Source organism: Serinus canaria, chromosome 3 (genome assembly GCF_022539315.1).
Source record: "Serinus canaria isolate serCan28SL12 chromosome 3, serCan2020, whole genome shotgun sequence".
NCBI classification, from domain to species: domain Eukaryota; kingdom Metazoa; phylum Chordata; class Aves; order Passeriformes; family Fringillidae; genus Serinus; species Serinus canaria.
The window spans coordinates 95,401,251-95,423,416 of record NC_066316.1 but is presented as its reverse complement, the minus strand read 5'-3'; the positions used below and the strand labels follow the sequence as shown (position 1 = coordinate 95,423,416).

General features: G+C 43.3%; 2 protein-coding genes across 2 annotated transcripts; both read left to right on the top strand.

Annotated features, from left to right (window-relative positions):
- The first annotated feature begins 795 nt into the window (after window positions 1-795).
- RNASEH1 (ribonuclease H1) lies at window positions 796-8,192 on the top strand. The gene is made up of 8 exons (XM_009094949.4): window positions 796-965; window positions 1,039-1,169; window positions 1,670-1,873; window positions 2,415-2,514; window positions 2,801-2,855; window positions 3,909-3,993; window positions 5,487-5,611; window positions 7,729-8,192. Exons 1-8 carry the CDS (start codon window positions 856-858, stop codon window positions 7,813-7,815), a joined length of 897 nt encoding a protein of 298 aa, XP_009093197.2. The 5' UTR covers window positions 796-855; the 3' UTR covers window positions 7,816-8,192.
- Window positions 8,193-10,466: 2,274 nt separating this feature from the next.
- On the top strand, window positions 10,467-15,969 carry ADI1 (acireductone dioxygenase 1). Its single transcript, XM_009094938.4, has 4 exons — window positions 10,467-10,647; window positions 10,969-11,088; window positions 12,632-12,811; window positions 14,530-15,969. Exons 1-4 carry the CDS (start codon window positions 10,528-10,530, stop codon window positions 14,659-14,661), a joined length of 552 nt encoding a protein of 183 aa, XP_009093186.1. The 5' UTR covers window positions 10,467-10,527; the 3' UTR covers window positions 14,662-15,969.
- The last annotated feature ends 6,197 nt before the right edge of the window (window positions 15,970-22,166 follow it).

Below are 22,166 nucleotides of genomic sequence, written 5' to 3'. Positions count from 1 at the left end.
GCTGCTCCTGGAGGTGGCCAGAGCAGTGTCCCCGTCTTTGCTACTTTGATCTTGTCAGAAGCCGAGGAGCTGAATTTGGCACACAGCCAGCTCCCAGCTTCGGTCTCCAAGTACATGACAGTCCAAGGTGCTAGGAGGATGGTGCCACACTTTTTTTGGTGGTGCTCAGCGACAGGAGGAGGAGTAGTGGCCATAAATTAAAACATGAGAAGTTTCATCTCAACATGATGAACTTTTTTACACTGAGAGTGGCAGCTGCTTGGGGATGTCGTGGAGTTTCCCCCTCTAGAGACATTCAAAACCCGGACATGTTCCTGTGTCACCTGCACCAGCCGACCCTGCCATGGCAGATGATGCCCAGAGGTCCCTCCTAACCCTAAGGGCCCTCCGATTCCGTCAAGGCGTTTCTCCTCACTCCAGAGGCCACCTCGACGCAGGGCTCAGCTGGAACACACGCACCTGGAGCCTGGGCAGCAGGATGAGAACCAGCTTAAAGACCTTGCTCAGCTCCAGCCTCTCGGACGCGCTGAACGTGCCAGCGCACCTGAGAGGTCTCTCTCTCCTCTGCCATTCAGCAAATGGGGCTTCCAGAACGAGGTGCCTTGTGCAAAGCCGCTGCGACCTCGTGCCCCAAACACCAGCTGATTTAGGTTTTAAAAATACCTTTATTGGTGGGAGAAGGGAACAAAACCAACCAAACAAAAAAGCCAAGCCATACAAAACCCTGCGCTGTGGGATTTTCTGGTACTTTGGTCTCTCTGGCGGCCCGTAGGCGGCCCAGGCGCTGCCGCGAGCGCGGCGGCCGCGCAGGCGCAGCGGTGCCGGGGTGGGCGCGGATGGCGGCGGGGTCGGGCGATGCTGCGCTGGCTCGTGGCCGTGCTCAGCCACTCCTGCTTCGTGCCCAGGGCCGCCTCCATGTTCTACGCGGTGCGCAAGGGCCGGCGGACCGGCGTCTACCGCACCTGGTGAGCGAGCGAGGGCCGCGGTGGAGCGGGGAGCCTGCCCGGCCCGGCCTCACCGCTGCCCGCTCTGTTGCAGGGCGGAGTGCCAGGAGCAGGTGAACAAGTTCCCCTCCGCTAGCTTCAAGAAGTTCGCCACCGAGAAGGACGCCTGGACCTTCGTGCGCTCCGGGCTGCCGGGACCACAGCAGCAGCAGCCAGAGCCGGCAGGTAGCGCGTCCCGCCGGTCGGCAGGGAGGAGGGAAGGGGGGCGGGCGTCCCGCCGGGGGCTCGGGGCAGGCACGGCGGCTGAGCCAGCGCTGCGGCTGCTGCCGGAACGCGGGCACCAGCCCCTGCTCATTCCTCGTCACTGGCTCAGCGCCGTGGCCATAGCCTCCGGACACGGGGATGGATGTGCCAGTGCAGTGGAAGTGTTTCTGTGGGTGTTTGGAGAGCGTTGCTTGCTCTGTGTACGCGCTAAGGTGTAAGGGCCATTGCATGTCTGTTTCCTCTTCGGTTTGACTTAAGGTGAAGAATGAGTGGAGTTGTCTATTTCTTTTCGATAATGGTTTGGCGGGGGGGGGGGCATGGGGTGTCAGATAACGGACTAACATTGCTAATAGTTGCTAACAACTGTTGTCTTTAGAAGCAGTCATTTCAAATAAAATAAAATTTGATTCTGCTGAACTTCCTAACTTCCTTGTTTTTTTTGGTTTTTTTTTTTTTGGTAGAGGCATTTGCTCCTCCAGCTGTGACACAAGAAAATGGTAGCCAGAGAGAGGAACCAGAATTAAATACTATGTGTTGCAGTACCTGTAAAAGGCCATATGAACGGTCTACAAATGAAGAACAGATTGCAAAGCGTGTAAAACATGATGAAGTACACTCAGTGTGCTCAATACCAACAGTCAGTGAAGATAAGTTTTCATATATGGGTGAGGTCTTTGATCATTCCTTTCATTATTTTCATTTGTTTATTCTCTGTGACAAGCAACAAATGTAACTGTTAGAAAATTTTCAGGGAGGTTTGTATATGGCAGCATTAGGCCCATTATTTCTTTTTGAAATGAAAACATGAACCATGGTCTGTTTGTTCACATTGTGTTTCAGTGTAATTTTGATTGATTTTAACTGGTATGAATATATAGTTTAATCATAGTGTTATAGGTGGGATTTTATGTGTGTCTGGGCTGCAGATTTGCTGTAGCTTTTAAGTTTTGAAGTAGACATGAGCTGTAGTGAAAAGTATGGGACTTGGGGCAGAAGTTCTTGAGGCTGACTGGTTTGCCAGCAGTGAGGAGCTGCAGTGAGACTTGTGGTGTTCTGCACTCCTAATTCACATGGCTTCTGCAGTTGCCTTTTGGAAGGGCTCTCTGGGGAGAGAAGTTTTGAGGCTTAATATACTGGCAAACATTTCTTCTATCTTAAATAGTCAGTGTTTTTGAAAAAGTGCTGATTTTGATGATTGTTTTGTAGGTGACTTTGCAGTTGTTTATACAGATGGTTGTTGCTCTGGTAATGGACATAACAGGGCACGTGCTGGAATAGGTGTCTACTGGGGACCAGGCCACCCTTTGTAAGTAGCTCAATGGATTTTTTTTTTTAATTATGTATTCTGTTTGGTTCTTATGATTTACAATGCCAGCCTCCTTTTAAATATGAAGCTCTGTTGTTGGGACTCATAATGACAGTGTTAGGAGACTGAGTCAGGAGATATTGAGGGGGATAGAGAAAGCAGTCTCTCTGGGAAAAATCAACTGGAAATAATATTCTTGTCTTTATTTTATTTTTTTTAATGTGTATCCATTATACCATTTGGAATACTTGGAATAACTAATCTACTATTTGTTCTTTGGACACAGAAATACCAGTGAAAGACTTCCTGGACGGCAGACTAATCAAAGAGCAGAAATCCATGTAAGTAGCAAATGATCTGAAATGCTTCTCCATGTTAGACTGCAGCTGCACTTTCAGGCCTATTTCAGCTCTGGTTTCCAGAAACTAGTATGGAGCTCTAAGAAAAGTATGCAAAATATTCAGAGTTATGACTTCAAATAAATAGTTATCTTCAAGTTTTATTGGTCTTTATGGGCTTTGAACTAGGTAATTCACCTTGAGAATTTCCAAATGTCACCAAGCACAGCTATTTAAACAGCCTTACATTAGAAAAGTCTCACTCTCAACTCTGTGTAGATTCTCTTGCATTTTTAATGTGTGTGTTTCAGACCTTAGAGTGAGGACTGCTGAGTATTGGTTGAGAGTCAGCTTCTTATGGTGGCAGGATCAGAGTATCATAATCCTTAGATAAATACAACAAATTATTCTAGGCTCCTGACTAACTTCTGTTGACAGCAGCAGATTTAGTCTTCTCTTTTCATCTCCTCTTAATTATGGTATTTCTGCATCCCACACTCCATGTTTGGAGATGAACCTAATAGGCAATTGATCTGCTTAAAAAATTCAGAGTTCATTTTAGAGGTGGTGTTGGTGTGCCAGTGGTCAGATTTGTCACTAAAGAGCTTTTCAGTTCTACATCCACACCCAGCCACTTCTCCCTGTAATATTTCAGAGGACCAAAAAAACACCCCAAAAGGCATCTAGACTGTTGGAACTGATATAAGCTCTTCCTCCTCAAAGTTTTGGAGAAAATGCCTTGGTGTTGATAGAGGTTTTGATAGTAAGAAAACAGGTCAGAGAGCTACTTCTTCAGCACAGAGTTGAACATCATAATGTTAAGAGGTTTTCTTGCTATTGAAACTTAATTGCCTGCCTCTTTGCCTGAATCATAAAGGTGTCATGTGCAATACACAATTTGGGGATCCTCTACACTAAAACATGTCGATAGCCATTGGTGGAGAGGTTACAGTAATACTCTGTAGTTCTGTGTTAGCATCAGGTACTTTGTTGGTATCTTAATTCCATGTGGTCAAAATCCTTTCTGAACTGTGGTTGTTTTGAAATGTTCTTAAGGCAGCCTGCAAAGCAATAGAGCAAGCCAAGAGTCAAAACATCAAGAAGTTAATCATCTACACTGATAGCAAGTTTACTATTAATGGTAAGTTAATGATTTTAATTTTCCTGATCCTTAAAGACACTGCATTCTTTTTCATTACATAAGACCCACAGAACATTCTGAATCCTGGGGAGAGGAATGTAAGGAAGATGGGGCATAACTTACACTTACAACTGCTTGGGGGAAAACTTCAGAGTATCAGACATTGCCTGCTAACTGCATCAAATAGAAGTAGAGTCAAAGTGTCTGTTATAGTAAATGCTGACAGAAGTAACACCAGGATTTGTGTCCTGAGGCGTTTAGTGTGACACAAAATCTAGAAAAAATGTTGTTCATGTATAGGCTATTAAGGCTGTACTCAGGAAATTACTTGGGAGTTGGTGTGGTAACCTGTGGGGTTTTTGTTGTTTTGCATGTATTGGAGAGGCTGTTTTCAACACACACATCTGTGAAGTACATTCAGGTTCTATTGCTTCCAAGCTTTTAGGCTATCCTGGAAGACTAGCCAGAGATATGTGCTCAGATTAAAAGACTTGGAAAACCTAATTTTATTCTCTATAAGTACGATATGAAGCAGCCAGTAAGACTAAATTTCAGAAGAAAGCTTCTTCCTCTTTCCTCAAGATCTTCAGATTTTGTTCCTGTGATAATCTGGAACTGCCTAAGTTTTTTTTATTTTTGTTTGGTTGGTTAGGTGGTTGTTTTTTGGTTTTTTTTAAACTCAATTTTACAAAGGCAGTACATGTTTGTTTGTTTCCAGATCACTTTGGGGATTTGATTTTTTGTGGGTTTTTTTTCTGAAATAACATTTAACAAAAACTTAGCGCAGCTTATGGCTGAAAATTAAAAGTTGCTCTTTTTGTCTTAGTCTCTTTGGTTTTGCTGGCAGTTTCATTTTGCATTTTGGGACACTGAGGTGCAGGTGCCATGCTATTCTTGTTTAAGCAAAGGTATTTTGTAGATGTGTCTAGAAATTATTATTTAAAAATGCCAAAGAAGGAGGCTTGTAGTTAAGTACAAGTGGATGTAATTTGGTTTTTGGAGGTTGTGCATGCAAGGTTGGAGATTTCCTGTTGGTTCAGGTCATGAAAGCATTAAGGATGTCTTACATTGTCCACACCAGCACAGATGTTTAAAAGGAAAATAAAAATCCTTACTTAAGGAGTTACATAGAAAATTCTCTGGTGAGCAGTAGGCTTTGCTTACTGTATCATCAAGCAAATCCTTAGCTTCAGTTTATTGAAGTTAATAAGATACTCTGTGTACAGTGCATATATAAAATTGTAGTCTTTAAATTAAATATCTGTTTGGAAAAACAGATATTTAATTTAATGGTTGGGTAATTCAGGTGATATTGAAAAAATACAATCCTGAAAGACAGCATCAGAGAAGCAAACAAGAATTATCTTTTGTTGCCAGTGTTTTTGCCTGAGACTTTGTACAGAGGTAATGTCTTGTTAAAAGGCTGTTGGCTCCACCTTGATCCTTGCTGACTTCTTTAATAGCACTCTTATGGTGATACCCCCTTTGCACAGGTATTACGAGCTGGGTTGACAACTGGAAAACAAATGGCTGGAGAACAAGTTCAGGAGGAAGTGTAATAAATAAAGAAGATTTTGAAAGACTTGATAATCTAGCAAAAGACATAGAAATTCAGTGGGTAAGTTTCTTGTGTTTTATTCTTAATGACATTTTAAACGTGTTTCTGGTAGAACATGGTAACATTTTTAACATGTTTCTGGTAGAAACTTAAAAGTGTGATCATAAAGAAGACTTTTGTAGAGCATAGTATTGTACATCCTTAAGTAAAACTGCAAATACAGAGAAGCTGCTTGTTGTATTTAAAGCAAATTAGCAACATAACCTAGATTCATAGAACCAGTATTTCATTTATTTAAACAAATATTTGTATTTGTTTCCTGTCTCTTATTACTGCTTAGAAAATGCCTGCAATAATTATTTAGTTTGTTAGAGCTCTAACAAACTAGATGCAATTTCTGATCCTGGAAGTCTAACCTTAGAATATAACAGGTTTTTGTATCATAGCTTAATTTCTGTATTTGCTTTTCAGAACTATTTAGGATGCTGCTTTGTTGGAGTAACGCAATTACATGAGTGTCTTTAAACTGGGAAAATTAAGTGTGTGTAATCCCAAATAAACCAGCTCTAGTTTTCTGTGACTTAACTGCATCTCTTCTAAGGAAAATTAGTGTGAGAAGGTCTTTAAAATAACATTTTTTAAATTGTTTTGCTCTCCAGTAAAGAAGTAAACCAACTTCTATACAGGTATTTCTGGTAAAATGTATTTTTCTGTAACCTCTAATATCAGTGCTTAACACTTCAGGGAAATACATTCCTTTGCATCTTAAATTTTAGCCTAATTATGGTATAAGACCACTGATTTGAGAAAATGTGTGTAGATTTGACTTTGCAGGTGCTAATGGCATGTTTACTCAGCTTCTATCTTTACTCTGTAGAAAACAGGATCATGTAGATATTTAATGTGCAATTTTTTTGATGGGATCTGTTGCAGGTATTCATGTTGCTCTGTGTCACAGAGTTGGTGAAAGCAATTTACAGGCTGGTTAGATTTTCTATAGCTGCTCCTATATTCTGTTGAGGAGAAAGCATAAAAATTTAAAGACCCATTAAGTTCAGCTGTTCTTGGGAATATTTTACGTAATTAAAAGATACTCCTTTATGCACACTTCTTAAACCTAAATCTCTTAAAAAAGGTTGGACAGATTTTGTTTCAGGAGGAGTGTATGCATAGAGGGTCCTCTGCGGGCTGCAGGCACATCTCTGCTCCACAGTGGCCCTCCTTGGGCTGTAAGGGGGACAGGCTGACTCACCATGCACCACAGGCTGCAGGGGAATCTCTGCTCAGGTGCTTGGAGCATCTCCTCCTTTAGTACTGACTTGGTATCTGCAGAGCTGTTCCTTTCACAGATTCTCATTCTTTTCTCTGGCTGTTGTGCTGCATTTTTACCCTTTCTTAAACATGTCATCAGAGAAGAGCCATCAGCTTTGTTGATGGGCTTAGCTGTGTCAAACTGTGGGTCCCTTTTGGAGCTGTCTGGATTTGGCTCTCTCTCACGTAGGGGCACTGCTCATGTCTTTTCACAGAACCATACCTACAGCTCCCCATGTGGTACCAAAACCTTGCCATGTAAATCTAATGTCACTTCACATCCACTTCATGCTTATTCCCTCTCTGATCTTGTCAAGTAGCAACCTTGATTTTCTTCCTCACCTTCATACTCTGCCCTTAGTTCTGACAAGAATGGGCTTCGGGTGTAAAGGTTTTTTTCAGTTCCTGATTGATGGATGGACAATTAAGAAATTTGAAAATGAGAGGATCTTCTAATACCCTATGTATGTATCCTAAGTGAGTGCAGTAACTGCCAAGGCTTTTAGTGGAATAGAGGACTTTGGCTTTTAGGGAAAGATCAACTCAGTTTAACCACTGAATGCAGGAAGGTGGGAATTTTGAATTGGAGCTGTTGTCTGCATTTCTTAAAGGATAGGTTAGCTGGTCCTTATGCTTTTTATTAATTCCCATAAAGATGATATCCACAGTTTTACAAGAGTTTCCCTAGAGGAAGAGAGACAATGAATATCTCTGGGAAGAAAACTTAAGGAATAAATCTTAGGTGAGGACCTCTGAGGAGGTGCTCCTGTACTATGAATGACAGAGCATTGCTTTATCCAATTTCATGTATCTACTTTTTTCCTAGTTTCTTCCATGTCTAACACTGCTATATTTTGTCCTGATAGATGCATATTCCTGGTCATGCCGGCTTCCAAGGAAATGAAGAAGCTGATAGACTAGCAAGAGAAGGAGCTTGTAAACCAAAGTGCTGATGGCCTGGGACTAGAGACTGTTGCACTGGGAGGAAAGGGCCTAACATGACAGCAACAACTTGAACTGCTGTAATTGTTTTGGAGCTGAACTTTGAGCTGTACTTCTTTCTGGCCTGAAGCACTAAATATAATCCAACTTCTGGAAAGGAAAAGCCCCCATTTTCTTCTGTTATATTTGTTTTACAACTGAGACAATATTTAGTTGATGATACTGAGTATTTGTTTTTTCTCCGCCTATTGGAAGGGCTGCGGTCAGTGCTTTTAGCTGTCTTGTGTACTTATGAACTCACCTTAAAGACAGGCTTCTGAAGAAGTAATTTTAAATCAAAGTGTTCTGTATTTTTTTCTTAATTAAATAAATTTTCTTTTTCTTTTTCTTTTTTTTTTTTTTTTTTTTTTTTTTTTTGTGCAGAGTTATTTATTGCAGCCAAAAATAGTTGGGGCAGACTTTGGGGTTGGTTGATTTGGTAGGAGGTCGCCTAACACAAATGTCCATTGGTCCACTCTGGCATTCTGGTAATTCTGGTACTGGCAATAACTGCTCTACAGATGGGCTTGTAACACTGACCTGCGTGTGCCTCCCAGTGTCAGCTACAGCACCAGTAGCTTTCTTTTATCATGTTGTTTTGCAGGGTAGTATGAACTAAGAAAAAGCCAGGTCACAAGAAAACTTGAATAATGAATTTTTACTGTTCTCTCTACCTGATTCAGATCCAAGCTCTTTGTCTCTGGCTTCCTCTTTCCATAAAGTAAGTTTTTTTATACATACTGGTTCTTGTTAGCATTGTTAGTTCCTCTTCAGTGTTGTCCCAAAGGTAGTGATTGACATTTCATCTGAAATGGGACTAGAAGATAAGCTTCTCCATACCTTCCAGCTCTAAAGGGTTTGACTTTGTTTTGTCCAGTCAATTATGAGATTAATGAAATGGCTAATGTGCACTTGAATTGGAGAGTAATTACCAGTAATCATCCTGGGTTTATTTTCTATGCAAGTATACAGGAAAAGCAAACAGGTTTGTTGTGTTACCAGTGTCAACTTCTCTATATGGTACCACTTTGTACCACTGAATTAGTAGGGTTTAAGCTAGGAGTCACTGAAATGTTTTTGGATTTGTTAATTTCTATACAGATGGTTAGAGCTGCAGAAGTTTGTTACTTAATAATTCTCATGCATTATAATATATTTCCTGAGGCAAAATGTGAGGTTTTACATATTTAGTCACATGGTTGGAGGAGGAGGAAACTGGTATCCAGTAGTTAATAGCTCAGTGAGAATTTTTGGTTTTTTCCCCTCATCCATAACTGCACATTGAAGCTCATCTAAGGGTAAAAGAGGGTGCTGATTGGGCCCCCTCTGCTTCTTTGTATGTATGCACACAATTATCTACTTACTTTAGAAGTCTGGCTGCAAAGAAAAGACCCATCACCCTGATCAGGTATCTAACTTGCCTATCTTACATATTATGTTAAACAAGTAAATCCTGTTTACTGTATGGAAATCAGTTTTGTTTTGGACTTTTGGGGGTTTTTTTCAAGCAGGAGCTTTGAAAAACCTGTAAGATTGTGGTGGGTAAATCATAACTACTGTGTAATACCTAATTTAGGCCACTTCATTACCTGAATCTAATAGGTAGATTATAATAGAAAATCTAATAGGACAGAGTTTTATATCAATTTCCTATGAATGTTTATTCTTATTCTGAAAATTCAGGACAGAAGAAAGGCAAGATGAAGGTTACTAGATTAAGGCTAATTAAAGAATGGAAAACAAATAGCATTTCTCAAAAGGACTTAACAGGGGCTCAAGGGCCTGCAGAAGATGGCAGATGTTTAAGTCTTCTTTTCAGAGAATTGCAACTTTAGAAGAATATTGGCATTTAGCAGCCACAATATTCAGTGCTCGCTGTCCCGAAACACCTACTTGTCCTCCATATGCCTTAGCACAGCTTCTGTAGAGTATTTGTTTGATAAACAGTGGTGCTTAAACATAAACACTATACATTAAAGGGATCTGATACCTTTTTATGAGAATTTGAATAGTAGTGCTTGAGATATCTTGGTAAGTAATGAAGAAAGAAATGTCTTTATGAAGAAAAATTCTAAGGAGGGATTGTTTCAGTTGTCTGGCCATTCTTATATTGTGCTTAGCTGGCTCTTGGTTTATTTACCCTGTAGGATCGGGTAGATGCAGAAGTGTGGAGGCTGGAGGGGACACATCCCAGGATCTCTTGTTCACTCCAGCTCGGGGAGAACGCTGAGGATGTAACTTCATGGATGGAGACAACACAAGTTATCTGTGCAAGCATGTCGCACCACTTAATTTCTTGTCCAATTTCTTTTTTTCCATGTCGTGGGGTTGCAATGCCGGCCTTTTAAGCCTGAGCCGTGGCAGTAAGTTCCGTCAGAGCATTACAGCGAGGGCCGACACGATGCAAACACCGTGGCCGTTCACTGGGGTTACCCCGGGGGGCCGGTGCGGGTGAGGATCCCCGGCCTGTCTCTCGGGGACTCTCGGCTCTCAGCCTGGAGCCGTTTCCTCAAACGAAAGCTCCGCACCGCGTTCAGTGTGTTTGGAGCGGCCCATGGCGCCCCCGTATCGCTCTGCCCCAGGCCGCGGGGCGGGCCCGTCCCGCTCGCTGCCGGGCCTGGAGCCCCGCCGGGGCGGGACGCGCTGGCAGCCCGGCCCGGCCCCGCGCACACTGCGGCGGCAGGATGGTGGAGGCCTGGTACATGGACGAGTCCCAGGAGGACCAGCGGGCGCCGCACCGGCAGCGGCCCAACCGCGAAGTCAGCCTGGAGCAGCTGCGCCGCCTCGGCGTGGTCTACCGCAGGGTACGGCGGGGTGGTGCGGCGGGGGGTACCGAGGGTACGGCGGGCGTGATGGCGGGGGGTACCGAGGGTACGGCGGGGTGATACCGCGGGGAGCCGCGGGCCGGGCCGGGCCGGGCCGGGCCGGGCTGGGCCGCCGCAGAGGGAGGCAGCGGGCGCGGGCCGGTTGCAGGCACCCCGTGTCCTTGTGGCAGCTCCCCGTGCAGCGGCCGACCCGCCCCGGCAGTGCCGGCACCTCGGGATTCCCACGAGTGCCTCAGTTCCGCCTTTAGCAATGGCGTCCGAATAAATTTTTTTTTTTTCCCCTCTGCCTATTTTTTTTAGCTGGATGCTGATAACTATGAGACTGATCCATGCTTGAAAGAGATTCGGAGAGCAGAAAATTATTCTTGGATGGATATAGTGACCATACATAAAGACAAGCTTCCAAATTATGAGGAAAAGGTACGCGAAACTTGGCTCTCAGTGCGGGTTTCCGCGCCGGCCAGCGTGTGACACCTGCACAGCCCAGCGGGACACGGCGATGAGGCTTCCACGTCTAAAATACATCCTGTACCGAAGTCCTGAACGTTAAAAAGAACCTTTGATATAATTTTAAAGATAGTAGAGGTCTTTTGCTTCTGTAGATTGCCTTCAGAGGTTTTGAGGATCATTTCCATCATTGTAATTTCAAAACTAAGATTCCTACCGGGAGAGTTCTGCCAATGCTGACCTGTCCTCAGAGAACCTGTGTGGGATGAAGGCAAGTGGCTGCCAGCTGGGCCTGGGCTTTGAAGGCTTTTACATCCTAATGGCTGCTTGCATAATGTGTCTTTTTTAAGTGAGTGTTAGCCCCATGGAATTGGAGGGATGCATTCTTTGTACAAGATATTTTAACTTGGGGAACTCGTACCTTGACAATTTCATAGCAGCTCAGCACTGTTCAGATGAGCCTCCTAGAAGGAGCTTTCTCATCCCAGCCTCCAGGTGCTGCTGGCTGCTCTCTGACTTGAGGACAGCAAACCAATGACACTTCTATGTTTTTATTAAATTTCCATTTACCAGTTTGTTTTAAGCCCATTGTGTTCCAGTGATTTTGTTTTGGTGAGAAGGTGAATTAGGTAGTAACTCATTAGGTAGATAGCCTGTTCAGGCTCTATCTGACAGGAAGATGGGCCATTCTTTACAAGACGCAGGGACTTCTGCTCATCCTGCTGTGCTGGATCACTTCTGGTTCAAGGACCTTGGCAGAAGTGTGGCTGAATATCATCCAGACCTGAGAAGGCAGGGATGGTACCTGGCACTGCAATGTTCACTGTGCACTAAACCTCCCAGGCCTCCATTAATTGAACTTTTAAAATGTGTTTTGTATTCTGTGCATGTATGAAGAATTCAACATTCCAAAAAAAAGAGAATGTTGCTGCCACTGTCTTGGCCAAGAGAGCCTGGAGCTGGGTCTCACTGTGTGTGGGCAGGCATGACATGCTGTTTACATCAGATTGCTGTAGATGGGCCGTGTTTGGCAGTAACTGCATTTTCACAGATAGTAGTAGTACCCTGTGCAGCTAATTCAGCTCTGCATAAGTGTAAAAGAGAGGGGATAATCTGTGTCTTTGTTTGGGTTCTTCATGTTGGGGGGAAAAAAGCACAAAATGATCCAACTGAGCGAGTGCAAGGACCAAATCCTGCAGTGGGAAGTTTTACCCATCTCTCTTTCAAATGGGTGTAAGCATCACTGTTATTCAGAGAATGGTTATGTACAGCTAGAGCTGCTGTTTCTTGTCAGAAACAGGAGTTCCTGCCCTCCAAAGGAAATGTAGAAGCCTGCTTAGATGTGTCTGGAGACAGGGGCTGGCTGGCTGGCTTGGCCTTCTTGCCCATGTTGGTCTCCTCTGTTAGTTAAAACAGTTACCCTTTGAAAGCCTTTCTCAGCTTCTCTGTGTTTCTGCCAGTTTTCTTTGCAGCTTTCCTATGTTCAGTAGTTTTCTGAAATATTTGCTCTTCCTAGATAAAAACATTTTATGAAGAACATTTACACCTCGATGATGAAATTCGCTACATCTTGGAGGGATCTGGCTATTTTGATGTTCGAGACAAGGATGACAAATGGATTCGGATTTCCATGGAAAAAGGAGACATGATAACCCTCCCTGCTGGCATATATCACCGATTTACACTGGATGAGAATGTATGTTGTTGTAGATTACCATAAATTTTGGTGACAAATCCATGTGAATGTATATCACATTAGTAACTACATGCCCTAAGACTTGCAGTTCATTAGCAAAACATGTTAAATATGAAGGAGGAGGATGAAAAATATTAAATAATTCACAGCATCTGAACCTTTCATCTCCAGGTCACAAATTCAGCCTCTCCTTCTCAGCTGTAACAGTAACTCATTGCCACATGATATCTGTGGCATATCAGGCCTTGGGCTGTCCCTCCCACCGTTGTCCCAGCTGTCTGAGGTGGAGAAGGTGTGGATGGATCATTCTGTGTTGCCTTGTTGTGTAATTTTGTGGGGATAGAAGAGCATGTCTGTATCCAGCAGTGACATTTTTCACAAGTGTGAAATTCACCTTTGGGGAAAGAGGGATTTAAGAGTCCTGAGCCTACTTGCAACTACTGTATGCTAAGCTGGGTGCTGGTTTCACAGGTGGTGGCCTCCTTTGGAAAGGTATTTTTTGTCAGTGGGAGTGTGAGATTGGCACTCACAGTCCTGGGCTGTGTTTCTCTTCTTGTGGGCTCTTACAGAGGTGTTTGTAACCTCGACATTACCCCTGCAAAATGGGGAAACATGTGCTGTATGCTGTGTGGTGAAGTTGCATCTCTGGTGAAGGGAATGGTTTTGAGAATGGTTTTTTTTTGAATCAGCTGTCTGGAGAGCAGTGTTCATACAGGAAAAAAGGGAGATGCTGCTTTAGTGTAAAACCCGATTTTTCCTATCTGCATCTTGAGATCCATAGCAAATAAGCTGCAATTACTATTCTCAGGCTTTTTCTTTACATAAACAAACTGTCAGGGGTTATGGCTGAGTCCCCAAGAAGTCTTAAGTGTTTGTTCACTTCAGGAGCTTTAGTGCAGAAGTGCTGTCTTCAAAGTAAAATCTTTAGGTACTTCTAGACCCTGGCATTTTGGAGCTAAGTTCTTTTGGTACCTAACTTTATTCTTACCATTACTAAACCTGGATGTAAGATAATCATCTGTTTGTGTTTTACAGAATAGGTAGGGTCTAAATCTATAGCACAGTGGACAGAAGAGTAGAGTTCCCCGTAACCCCATGGTTGGACCACTTCTGCAGGATGTAAAATCCCGTTTTCTATTGCCACAGTTGTACTTGCACCGGGTCTGTTTTTGGTTAGCTGGTGTTAGAGGCTGTTGCTTTTCCTTTTGGAATCTGGAGACTTTTCACTTCCTGTAAGCTTTATTTTTTGGGTAGTTTATGCACTTCCCATTCAGTTTTTATGGCTGTGACTGTGACGCTTCTGATATTCCCCAAAAGCATTGTGTAAACATCTTGGGTACTTGGGTTCTGCTGTTTAACTAAGCAAATAGGATTTAAATGCTGCACTGCTGAGTATTGTGGATCCAGTGCAAAAGGTTTGCATAAGGCAGGATGGTTTTGGTTTCTTTGACACGGGGAGAAGTCATGCTTCTGCCTGAACTGGAGGCACTGATCATGACCCAGTGTATCACTGCATAGGGGCCAGAGTCTTCCACTGCAGCAGGGGGAGCAGGAGCAGCAGTACAGTGCTATAATTTTCTGGAATGTGTGAAGCTTTCAGTCCATCATGAAATAGTTTCAAAAATTTCTGCAGAAGTGCAAGTGGAATCTTAACTTTGGAATGAAGATCCCTGGAAAAGGAGCTCTTAAATGATGTGTCACTTCTTGTTCTTTGGCAGAATTACGTGAAGGCAATGAGGCTGTTTGTTGGAGAGCCCGTCTGGACTGCGTACAACAGGCCGGCTGACGATTTTCCTGCCCGGAAACAGTACATGAAGCTTTTGGCTGAAGAAGCACATAATGGTGTCTGAGGCCTGACAGAATAAATGTGCCTTGTTGATTTTCACTGATTAAACTTGCATTTACATAGGAAGTTGGAATCACAGAATCATAGAAAAAATTAGATTGAAAGGTCATTTGGAGGTCATTTAGTCCAGCCCTGTGCATTACTATGCCAGTTTTAAATCTAGACCATGTTGCTCAAGACCTTGATGTTCTGAAACCTCTGGTGATGGAGGTTGCACAGCCTGTCTGGGTGCTGGCTCCAGCACTTAGCTGCTCCCAAGGCCAAGCATTTGTTCTTCATGGCCAACTCCCTGGTTGCAGTTTGCAGTTGTCTATTGCTCTTTCACTGCATGTCTGAGGAGAGTCTGGCTCTGTCTTCTTCACAGTCCCTGCTCTAAAAACTGTAGTTGGATCTCTTCTGAGCCTTCTCCTCTCCAGGCTGCACAGACCAGTGCCCTTGGCTGAGCTCCCTTCTGCTAACTAAGATGTTCAACATGTTTTGCCCCAGTTCTGGTCACTGAGGGATGTCACTTGTAACCACCTGGTAGTTAAGTTTGAACCACAGACTGTTTTGAGCCCAGTGGACCCAAGTTCTTTATCCAGCCAGTGGTTTGTAACCTCAGTCAGGCTACAAGGCTGCTGTGGGACACTGTAGTGAAAGTCTTGCTGGAGTCAAGGTGAATGGCACCTGTGCTGTCCCCTCTGCTGAGAGCCATTGCTCCTGGCAGTTGGCATCAAGCAGAATGTGCCCTTGGTGAATTGGCATTGACTGTTGCTCCTCATCACCTCCTCATCCTGGTATTTCTTGTGCCTGGAACACCTTCCATAATGGCTTATTCTGTAACATTCCTGGGGGCTGAAGCAGGGCTGAGCAGCCTGCAGTTCCCCAGATGTTCTTTTGTGCCTTTGTGAAGGTGGCAGTATTTTTTGCCTTTTTCAGCTCAAAAAGGTTTTCCTGATCTCTGTGACCTTTCAAAGATGCCAGCAGCCTTGCAGTGACATTAGTTGCATTTACAGTTGCTCAGGAATCCATTTTCTAACCTTTTTTTTTTTTTCCTTGGTATTTCTGGCAGGTAGAATTGTGAGAGGTGGGCTACATTAATATTCATTTTGCTCAGAATCCATGCTAATGAACTACGTAGGATTCTGGTTTTAATTAAAGAAAAGAAACTCTCCTTCATTCTTGTCTAAAAATGTTCATAAGATACATTTGCATAATCGGCATTTTAGTATGCAGCTTTCCAAGTTCTGCCCTGGTACATAAAACTGTGGTTTTCTCAGTAAAATGTAGCAAATTTGTTCTTGTGTGTTATTAATAAAATTACTTTGATCTAGGTATGTTGATTTTTTATTGGTTTGGGGTTTTTTTATTCTTTGTGCTGACATTTAGGACCCAGTAAACAACAGTGTTACTGTAATTATTAATCAGCTTTTATTCCTTGTGCTGGCACTGATGTGTTCTCTAACATGGGACAAATCACTCACTGTGCCTCAGTTTCTTGAACTGTGAGAGAGAGAAGAGTAGGCTTAGGCACACTAGGCTGGTTTTCAGTAAATGCCTTGTGTTTGCAGAGGACATAGAGCTCCACAGCAATGGGCACTGGAGCGTTTTACTCGTCTCAGTGATGAATTATGTCAGCTGGGTAGATGTACTGCTTGCTCCAGCTCTCAGTGGATGATGAGCTGACTGCAACCTGTGTACTGATTTCAGCCAGATATAATACATCCTCCTGGCTTGCAGTCTCCTAAACAAACAACTCTAGAAGGAGGTTGAAATGGCCCTACCTGGGTCTTCCCAATGTAGCAGAAGATGGATAATTGAACTTTCCCACTGTTCTTTCCTATGCGTGTGTACACAGCCCTTCTTTAGTAGGTAACAGTGATTTTCTCACTTGGTAGCAGCATTATTGTTAACCATTCCTGGGTGTTTTATTTCTTAAAATCTTCCTGAAAGTGAAGTTGCAATTTTGAGGTGAAATTGTACTGAACTTACAAGTTGGAAAGGGTGAAGAAAAAAGTTGTTTCCTGGGGTTGGGTTGCAAGCTGGATGAGATTAGGGACACCAGTGACCCTTCAGTCTGCCAGTGTGGGCTCAGTTTATGGGAGGGGTACAGACACAATCCATACTTGCAATATTGAAACTCATCCAGCTCTCCATGCAGCCAGGACGCTTTTGTGCTGTAGTCCATAAGCTTGTCTGAAAAATTGGTGTTACAAGCAAATAGGAAGTTTAGCCATAGTCAGACACACATGGAGGAGGCTGTGCTGTGACATTTGCCTTATTGGCTCAGGGATTTGTGTGCCACCTGTCTAAAGGGAGGTCTTGAATGTCCTCTTGTACAGCACTCTGGGGCTTCCTGATCCCAGAACAAACTTTGGGGATTTTTCAAGGTACAGCTACAGGAATAAATGACAGTTACTGCCTGCAGCAGATTTTATTCCTTTGATTTATATGCCACAGAAAATTGGGTTTCTGAATGTAAAGTAAAACGACTGCTTTCTCCTGGTGCTGGTATCCCATCGAATTCATCCCCCTTCTAAGCTTTTGTTTCTTTTTTTTAATCTGAAGTCAAGGTGAGACTGTTCCTTCCTCCCATGGGCCTTTCTGTTTTGATCTCTCTCTGCAAAAGGAGAGGTGGAGCAGCAGCACAGGCCCTCAGGAACCTCCACTTACAGAACAGGCAGCCCCAACAGGCTGGGGGAGTGACCAGGGAGAGAGAGCAGGTAATGCATTCTTTGGAGAGATTTACAGCTAGGAGCAGTGGTGAGGGATGGACAGTAAAGCAGCTGCCCGCAGCAATTGCTTTCAGCAGCTTGCTGATGTAGGATGTGACCTGAGGAGCAGGACTGAACCACCTTGTTTTGTTGCCTCTCTGGAGGAATATATACACCCAGTACAGCTCCCATCTCCTAGCTGTCAAAATAACACACGATCACCCCACTGGAGATCGTTCATCATTTTCATAGCACAATGCATTCTGCTGCTGAGAGGTGGCAGGGACTGTGGGGGTCTGACTGTCAACACTTTGGAGTCCATGCCCTTTAGAGCTATAGGTGTCTTTGAAAGGGTGAAAGCTTTGCACTCTGAAAGTGGTTTTTGTCAGCCAGGAAAAAAGCAATTCAGGGCCGGTATAAAGATTCCACACCTGCAAAGAGGTTATGTGGGAAATTACAGTGGGAGGAAACAGCTGGGCAGAAAAAAAATGTTAATAGAAAACATTCCAGAAAGCAGAGAGATGGGAAGGAGAATATGCCATTCCTTCAGATGAAAAATGCAGTTTTTTTCATTGTGGTTTTTGGGTTTTTTTTTTTCTTTCTTCCCTCTGCCCACCCCTACTGACCACCCCCCCCCCAAAAAAAATGCAAAATTAAATTGATTTTTGGTCCAAAACCAGGGTTCTGTTTTACCACAGCCAGTGGAAAACCTTGGTATATTGATGTAGTATGAAAATTCATGGAAGCAGTTTCAGCAACATCATATTGGCAGCATTAACTCAGGCACAGGAAATATTTCAGCTCCTCCAGGATTAGAGTTTAAAAAAAAATAGTATCATTGGTACTGAATTGAGATGTTTAAAGATAGCTTTTTTGGTACTTATGTATTATTTTCTGCTTTAATCCAACCTTTCCTAAAGTGGGATATACCCCATTTTCTCATGAACATCTTGAGAGAGCTTTTCTGAACGGGATTCTGCAAACTGGATGGACAGTAGGATTTTTAATAATTTAGGTGGGCAAACTGGTGTCTGTGCTCCCTTGTTATTTGCCTTGGGGCAAGTGTCTGTGGCTGGATTTTTTTAAATGAAAAGACATTTCCCGGCCAGTTGGTAGTTAAATAGTAACACTCACTTGGGTGGGATCTAAATTAGGTGAAGGGAAGTGCTGGGGGCGGTGAGTGTCCTGCCCTGGCTGCCTGAGGGCAGCGGCTGTGCTGCGCCCTGCAGCTGTGGGAGCCGGTATCTGCCTGTCCTGGCTGGCAAGAATAAAACTTCATGTACTCAGAGCATCGGGTCCTGCTGGCAGAACAGGCACCTCCTGCCAGGTTGCTGGTTCCAGGACTTCACTTGAACTAGGAACTTAGGAGAAGGGACAGTTTCCTGACAAAGGCAGTCGTTTAATGTCAGCTGGCAAACACCTGTGCGCATAAGGCTGAGATGCAAGCTGAGCACTTTTTTGAAGAATATTTCTTTGTAGCCAAATTGTGGATTTAGATATTTGGCCAAGAAGTAGACCTGACTTGTGCTGTGCTTGAAAATGGCATGATTTGTTTGGGAGTCTTTCCTGGAAAAACGATAGAAATTCTCAGATTCCCTCCCTCCCTCCCAAATAGGGGAAGAAGTCTGAGAATAGAGTCACTGACAGTTGTCTTCCATTTCCTGAAGCCAAATAAACATATAAACTCACTGGGGGCATGAATTGGTGTAACAATTTAAATATTCCTGGCTCAAAGGTGCAGGTTTCATCTGATTTACTGCACTCGTGATTTTACAGCTCGATTCCCAAAATATTTTGTGTGGTTTCAAAAAGGTAATACTCTGCTATACCTGCAGTTTGATAAACATATTTTGTGCAACTGAGTCACTAGCTCTCATTATTTATTAACTGTATAAGTACCCAGATAAGGCAAAGAAGAAAAATTTCACAAAACCTAAATGCTTAGGGAAATATTCAACAGTTGAAGGACTGTGAATCTCTTTCAATTCTGGCCTCCCCTGCCGCAGTTCTCTCTGGGATATCTGCATTAATTTTGTTTAATTCTCTATGCTGCTTCTCAGAGTACCAATTAAAACTGTTGTGCCTGTCAATATTAGCTGGTAGAAAATTGGGCTGGGTATGGTTTGTGATTGCCTTTGGTCACAGACACAGCCCAGAGCACCCAAGCTGAGCTCTAGGCTCTGGTTTCCCCTGTGATCACAGGCATTTGTGCTGTGAGAATTTGATTTGGGTTTGCCTTCAGGCTTATTTCTTTCCCCAAAGGATTCAGGCAGCTTAAAGCTGACCTGCTGTTCATGGGAAGGAGGTGAGCTGTCCTTGGTGAAGCTGTAACAAAAAGTGGCGGCCGGGTTTTGCACAGGCTGCTGCCCCAGCCTTGGGTGGGGGCTCAGTCCTGCTGCCTGCCACTGGAGTGTGCCCCGGAATTTGATGTACTTGCTCATGCATTGTATTGAAAATAGTGTTTTGCTTTTTTTTTTTGGGGGGGGGAGGGGGAATTGTTGTGGGTTTTTTCTCTTCTAATAAACAGCTCTAGTTCTGCATCTCTTTACTTCATTGTTTTCAATTTAGTACTGACAGTCTTGACAATTTTTCAAAGCCAAAGAGGAACCTTCTCCCCCCCTTCCATCCTTGCCTCAAAAAAGTAACATCCAATTTTTTCCCCTCTTTGTGGGAAAATTATAAGCCATTATTGCTGCCTTTTGGGTGGATTCATTTTAATGACGCTCATACATAATAAATATCTGCAGATGACTGCCCAAATCTAGGACAGAAAATCTATGTGTTGATCCAGAACAGCTTGGAAAGGCAGAGCCTAAGTCCTCTTCCCCATCCACACCTTTCTTGTCCTAAGAGCAGGGTTGTGACCATCTCTCACACCTCTTGAAGACGAGAATCTTTAAATTTGTAATCCCTAGACTGGCTGAGAGAACTAAGTGGGAAAGCAGCTTTCTAAAAAAAAAAAAAGTGCTACTATTTCCTGAAGGTTGGTGCTGGGGCTTGTTTGCATCCACAGCACTACAGAACTGCTGCTCAAATGCCAGAAAGTCTGTGCAGTTTCCTACATTCTAAGGTACCTCACTGGCAAGGTAACTCCTTCCTCAATGCTTAATTAAGTGGGTAGAAAGCAGGATGGAAGAAGTGGATGGCATCTTCCTTTGAACTCTTATAGGTGGGAGCTACTGGATAAACTTACTTTAATTTCCATGGCCTCTGCTCACAACAGCAGCATTATAGGTTGCTACCTCAGCAACCTCAGAGAAGTTGACCCTGCCTGCTGTGGTTCTGCCTGTCTGAAATACATTTACATCTGTATTTGATGCTTCAGTCCCATTTTGCCAGTGTTGCTTGGTTGCAAGTTGAAGCAGCAAGGAAATGTGTGTTTCTCACTGCAGCTGCTGATGGCAGTACCGCACATCCTGCACTCCTCTTTCAGACAGCTCCAGCACTTGTGGTTGATTAAGCACATCAGCTGACATACAAATGAGAGAGACAAACTTAGCTGTGCATAAAGATCATACCCTGCTTATCCCCCTCTCTGACTGGATTTGCAAAACACCTGCAGCAAAGGCTTGACAGAGGAGCTGTCTGTGTACCTCTTATAGGCCTATAGTGCAGAAAACCCAGCAGCCTACCCAGGCAGCATGGTAATGCCCAGCACATCGTTGTTTTGACAGCCTCAGGATGAAAATGTACCTGAAGAGGGTGCTAGCTGGCTGGGTGAGTTCTTCCACCAGGTCAGTGAGCTCATCTAGACTGTGCAGAGTGCTCCTGCTGACATGAAGGATAGGGTAGGTGAAGGAATTACCATCCTTTCCAGTACACTGGCTGAAGTCCATTGTGGAGTTTTAGGCATGTCTGCACATGCCTTTGGGGAACACCTGATGTGTCCAGTCTGAAAACTGAGGCACCAGGAAAACATCAGTGACCAGCTGGTGAGGGGATGCCATTATCATCTGAACTGAAGTTAGATATTAGAAATGCCAGAGAGATGCTCAAGTTCTTTTGAGGATCAGAGTCTCTGTGCATAATGCAATTATCTGAATGTCTGAAGTACAGCTCTTCTCCTCTTTTAATAAAAGTGGGAATTTAAATGCAAAACTTCTGCTAAGGCACATTAAGCTTTAAGATTTGAATACAACAATCAGCAAATTCAGGCTCTGCTTTCCCCAGCTTTTTTCACTTAGCCAGATGACATACACATGCTGTGTTTTAGAACTGAGCTCTGCCCTCCTTTACACCAGGAACCCTCATTAAATTCAGCTGAATTCATTGAATTTAACAGGATTACCTGGTGTAATTAATGTTTTGAGGACAAAGTGTATTCTTAGCTTTAATGTTCTAACATCATATAGAGCATTCAAATGTGTAACAGGCAGAATTTAGGGAAATGAAACACTTGTATGTATGTTACATCCAAACCATAAAGTGACATTGAGTCTTACCTGCATTTCATAAACAGTTAACAATTTGCATACATCCAGCAGTGATAATATGCCTTTGCATTTAAATTTTAATTAGTCTGCAAGTCTACCAGGATATCACTTGTTTAATGGCTGGCTAAGCTTAGAGGTCACCCAATCCAAGTCTCCTCTACTGGCATTTTTATCTGAGCAAAAGCTTCTACTAATAAGAATATAGCAAACACGCTGAAGTGAGACTTACACATGAATTAGAATTAGAGAAATTTGGAAAACGGGATTTTGTTTTCAGAGTGTTTCTTTTATAATGGTTATTGGACTCTTGACTAGGATAATAACTTTTTATTCTCTGCCAATCAGAATACAGACTGTCATTTACGTGTGCACTATCAGACCAC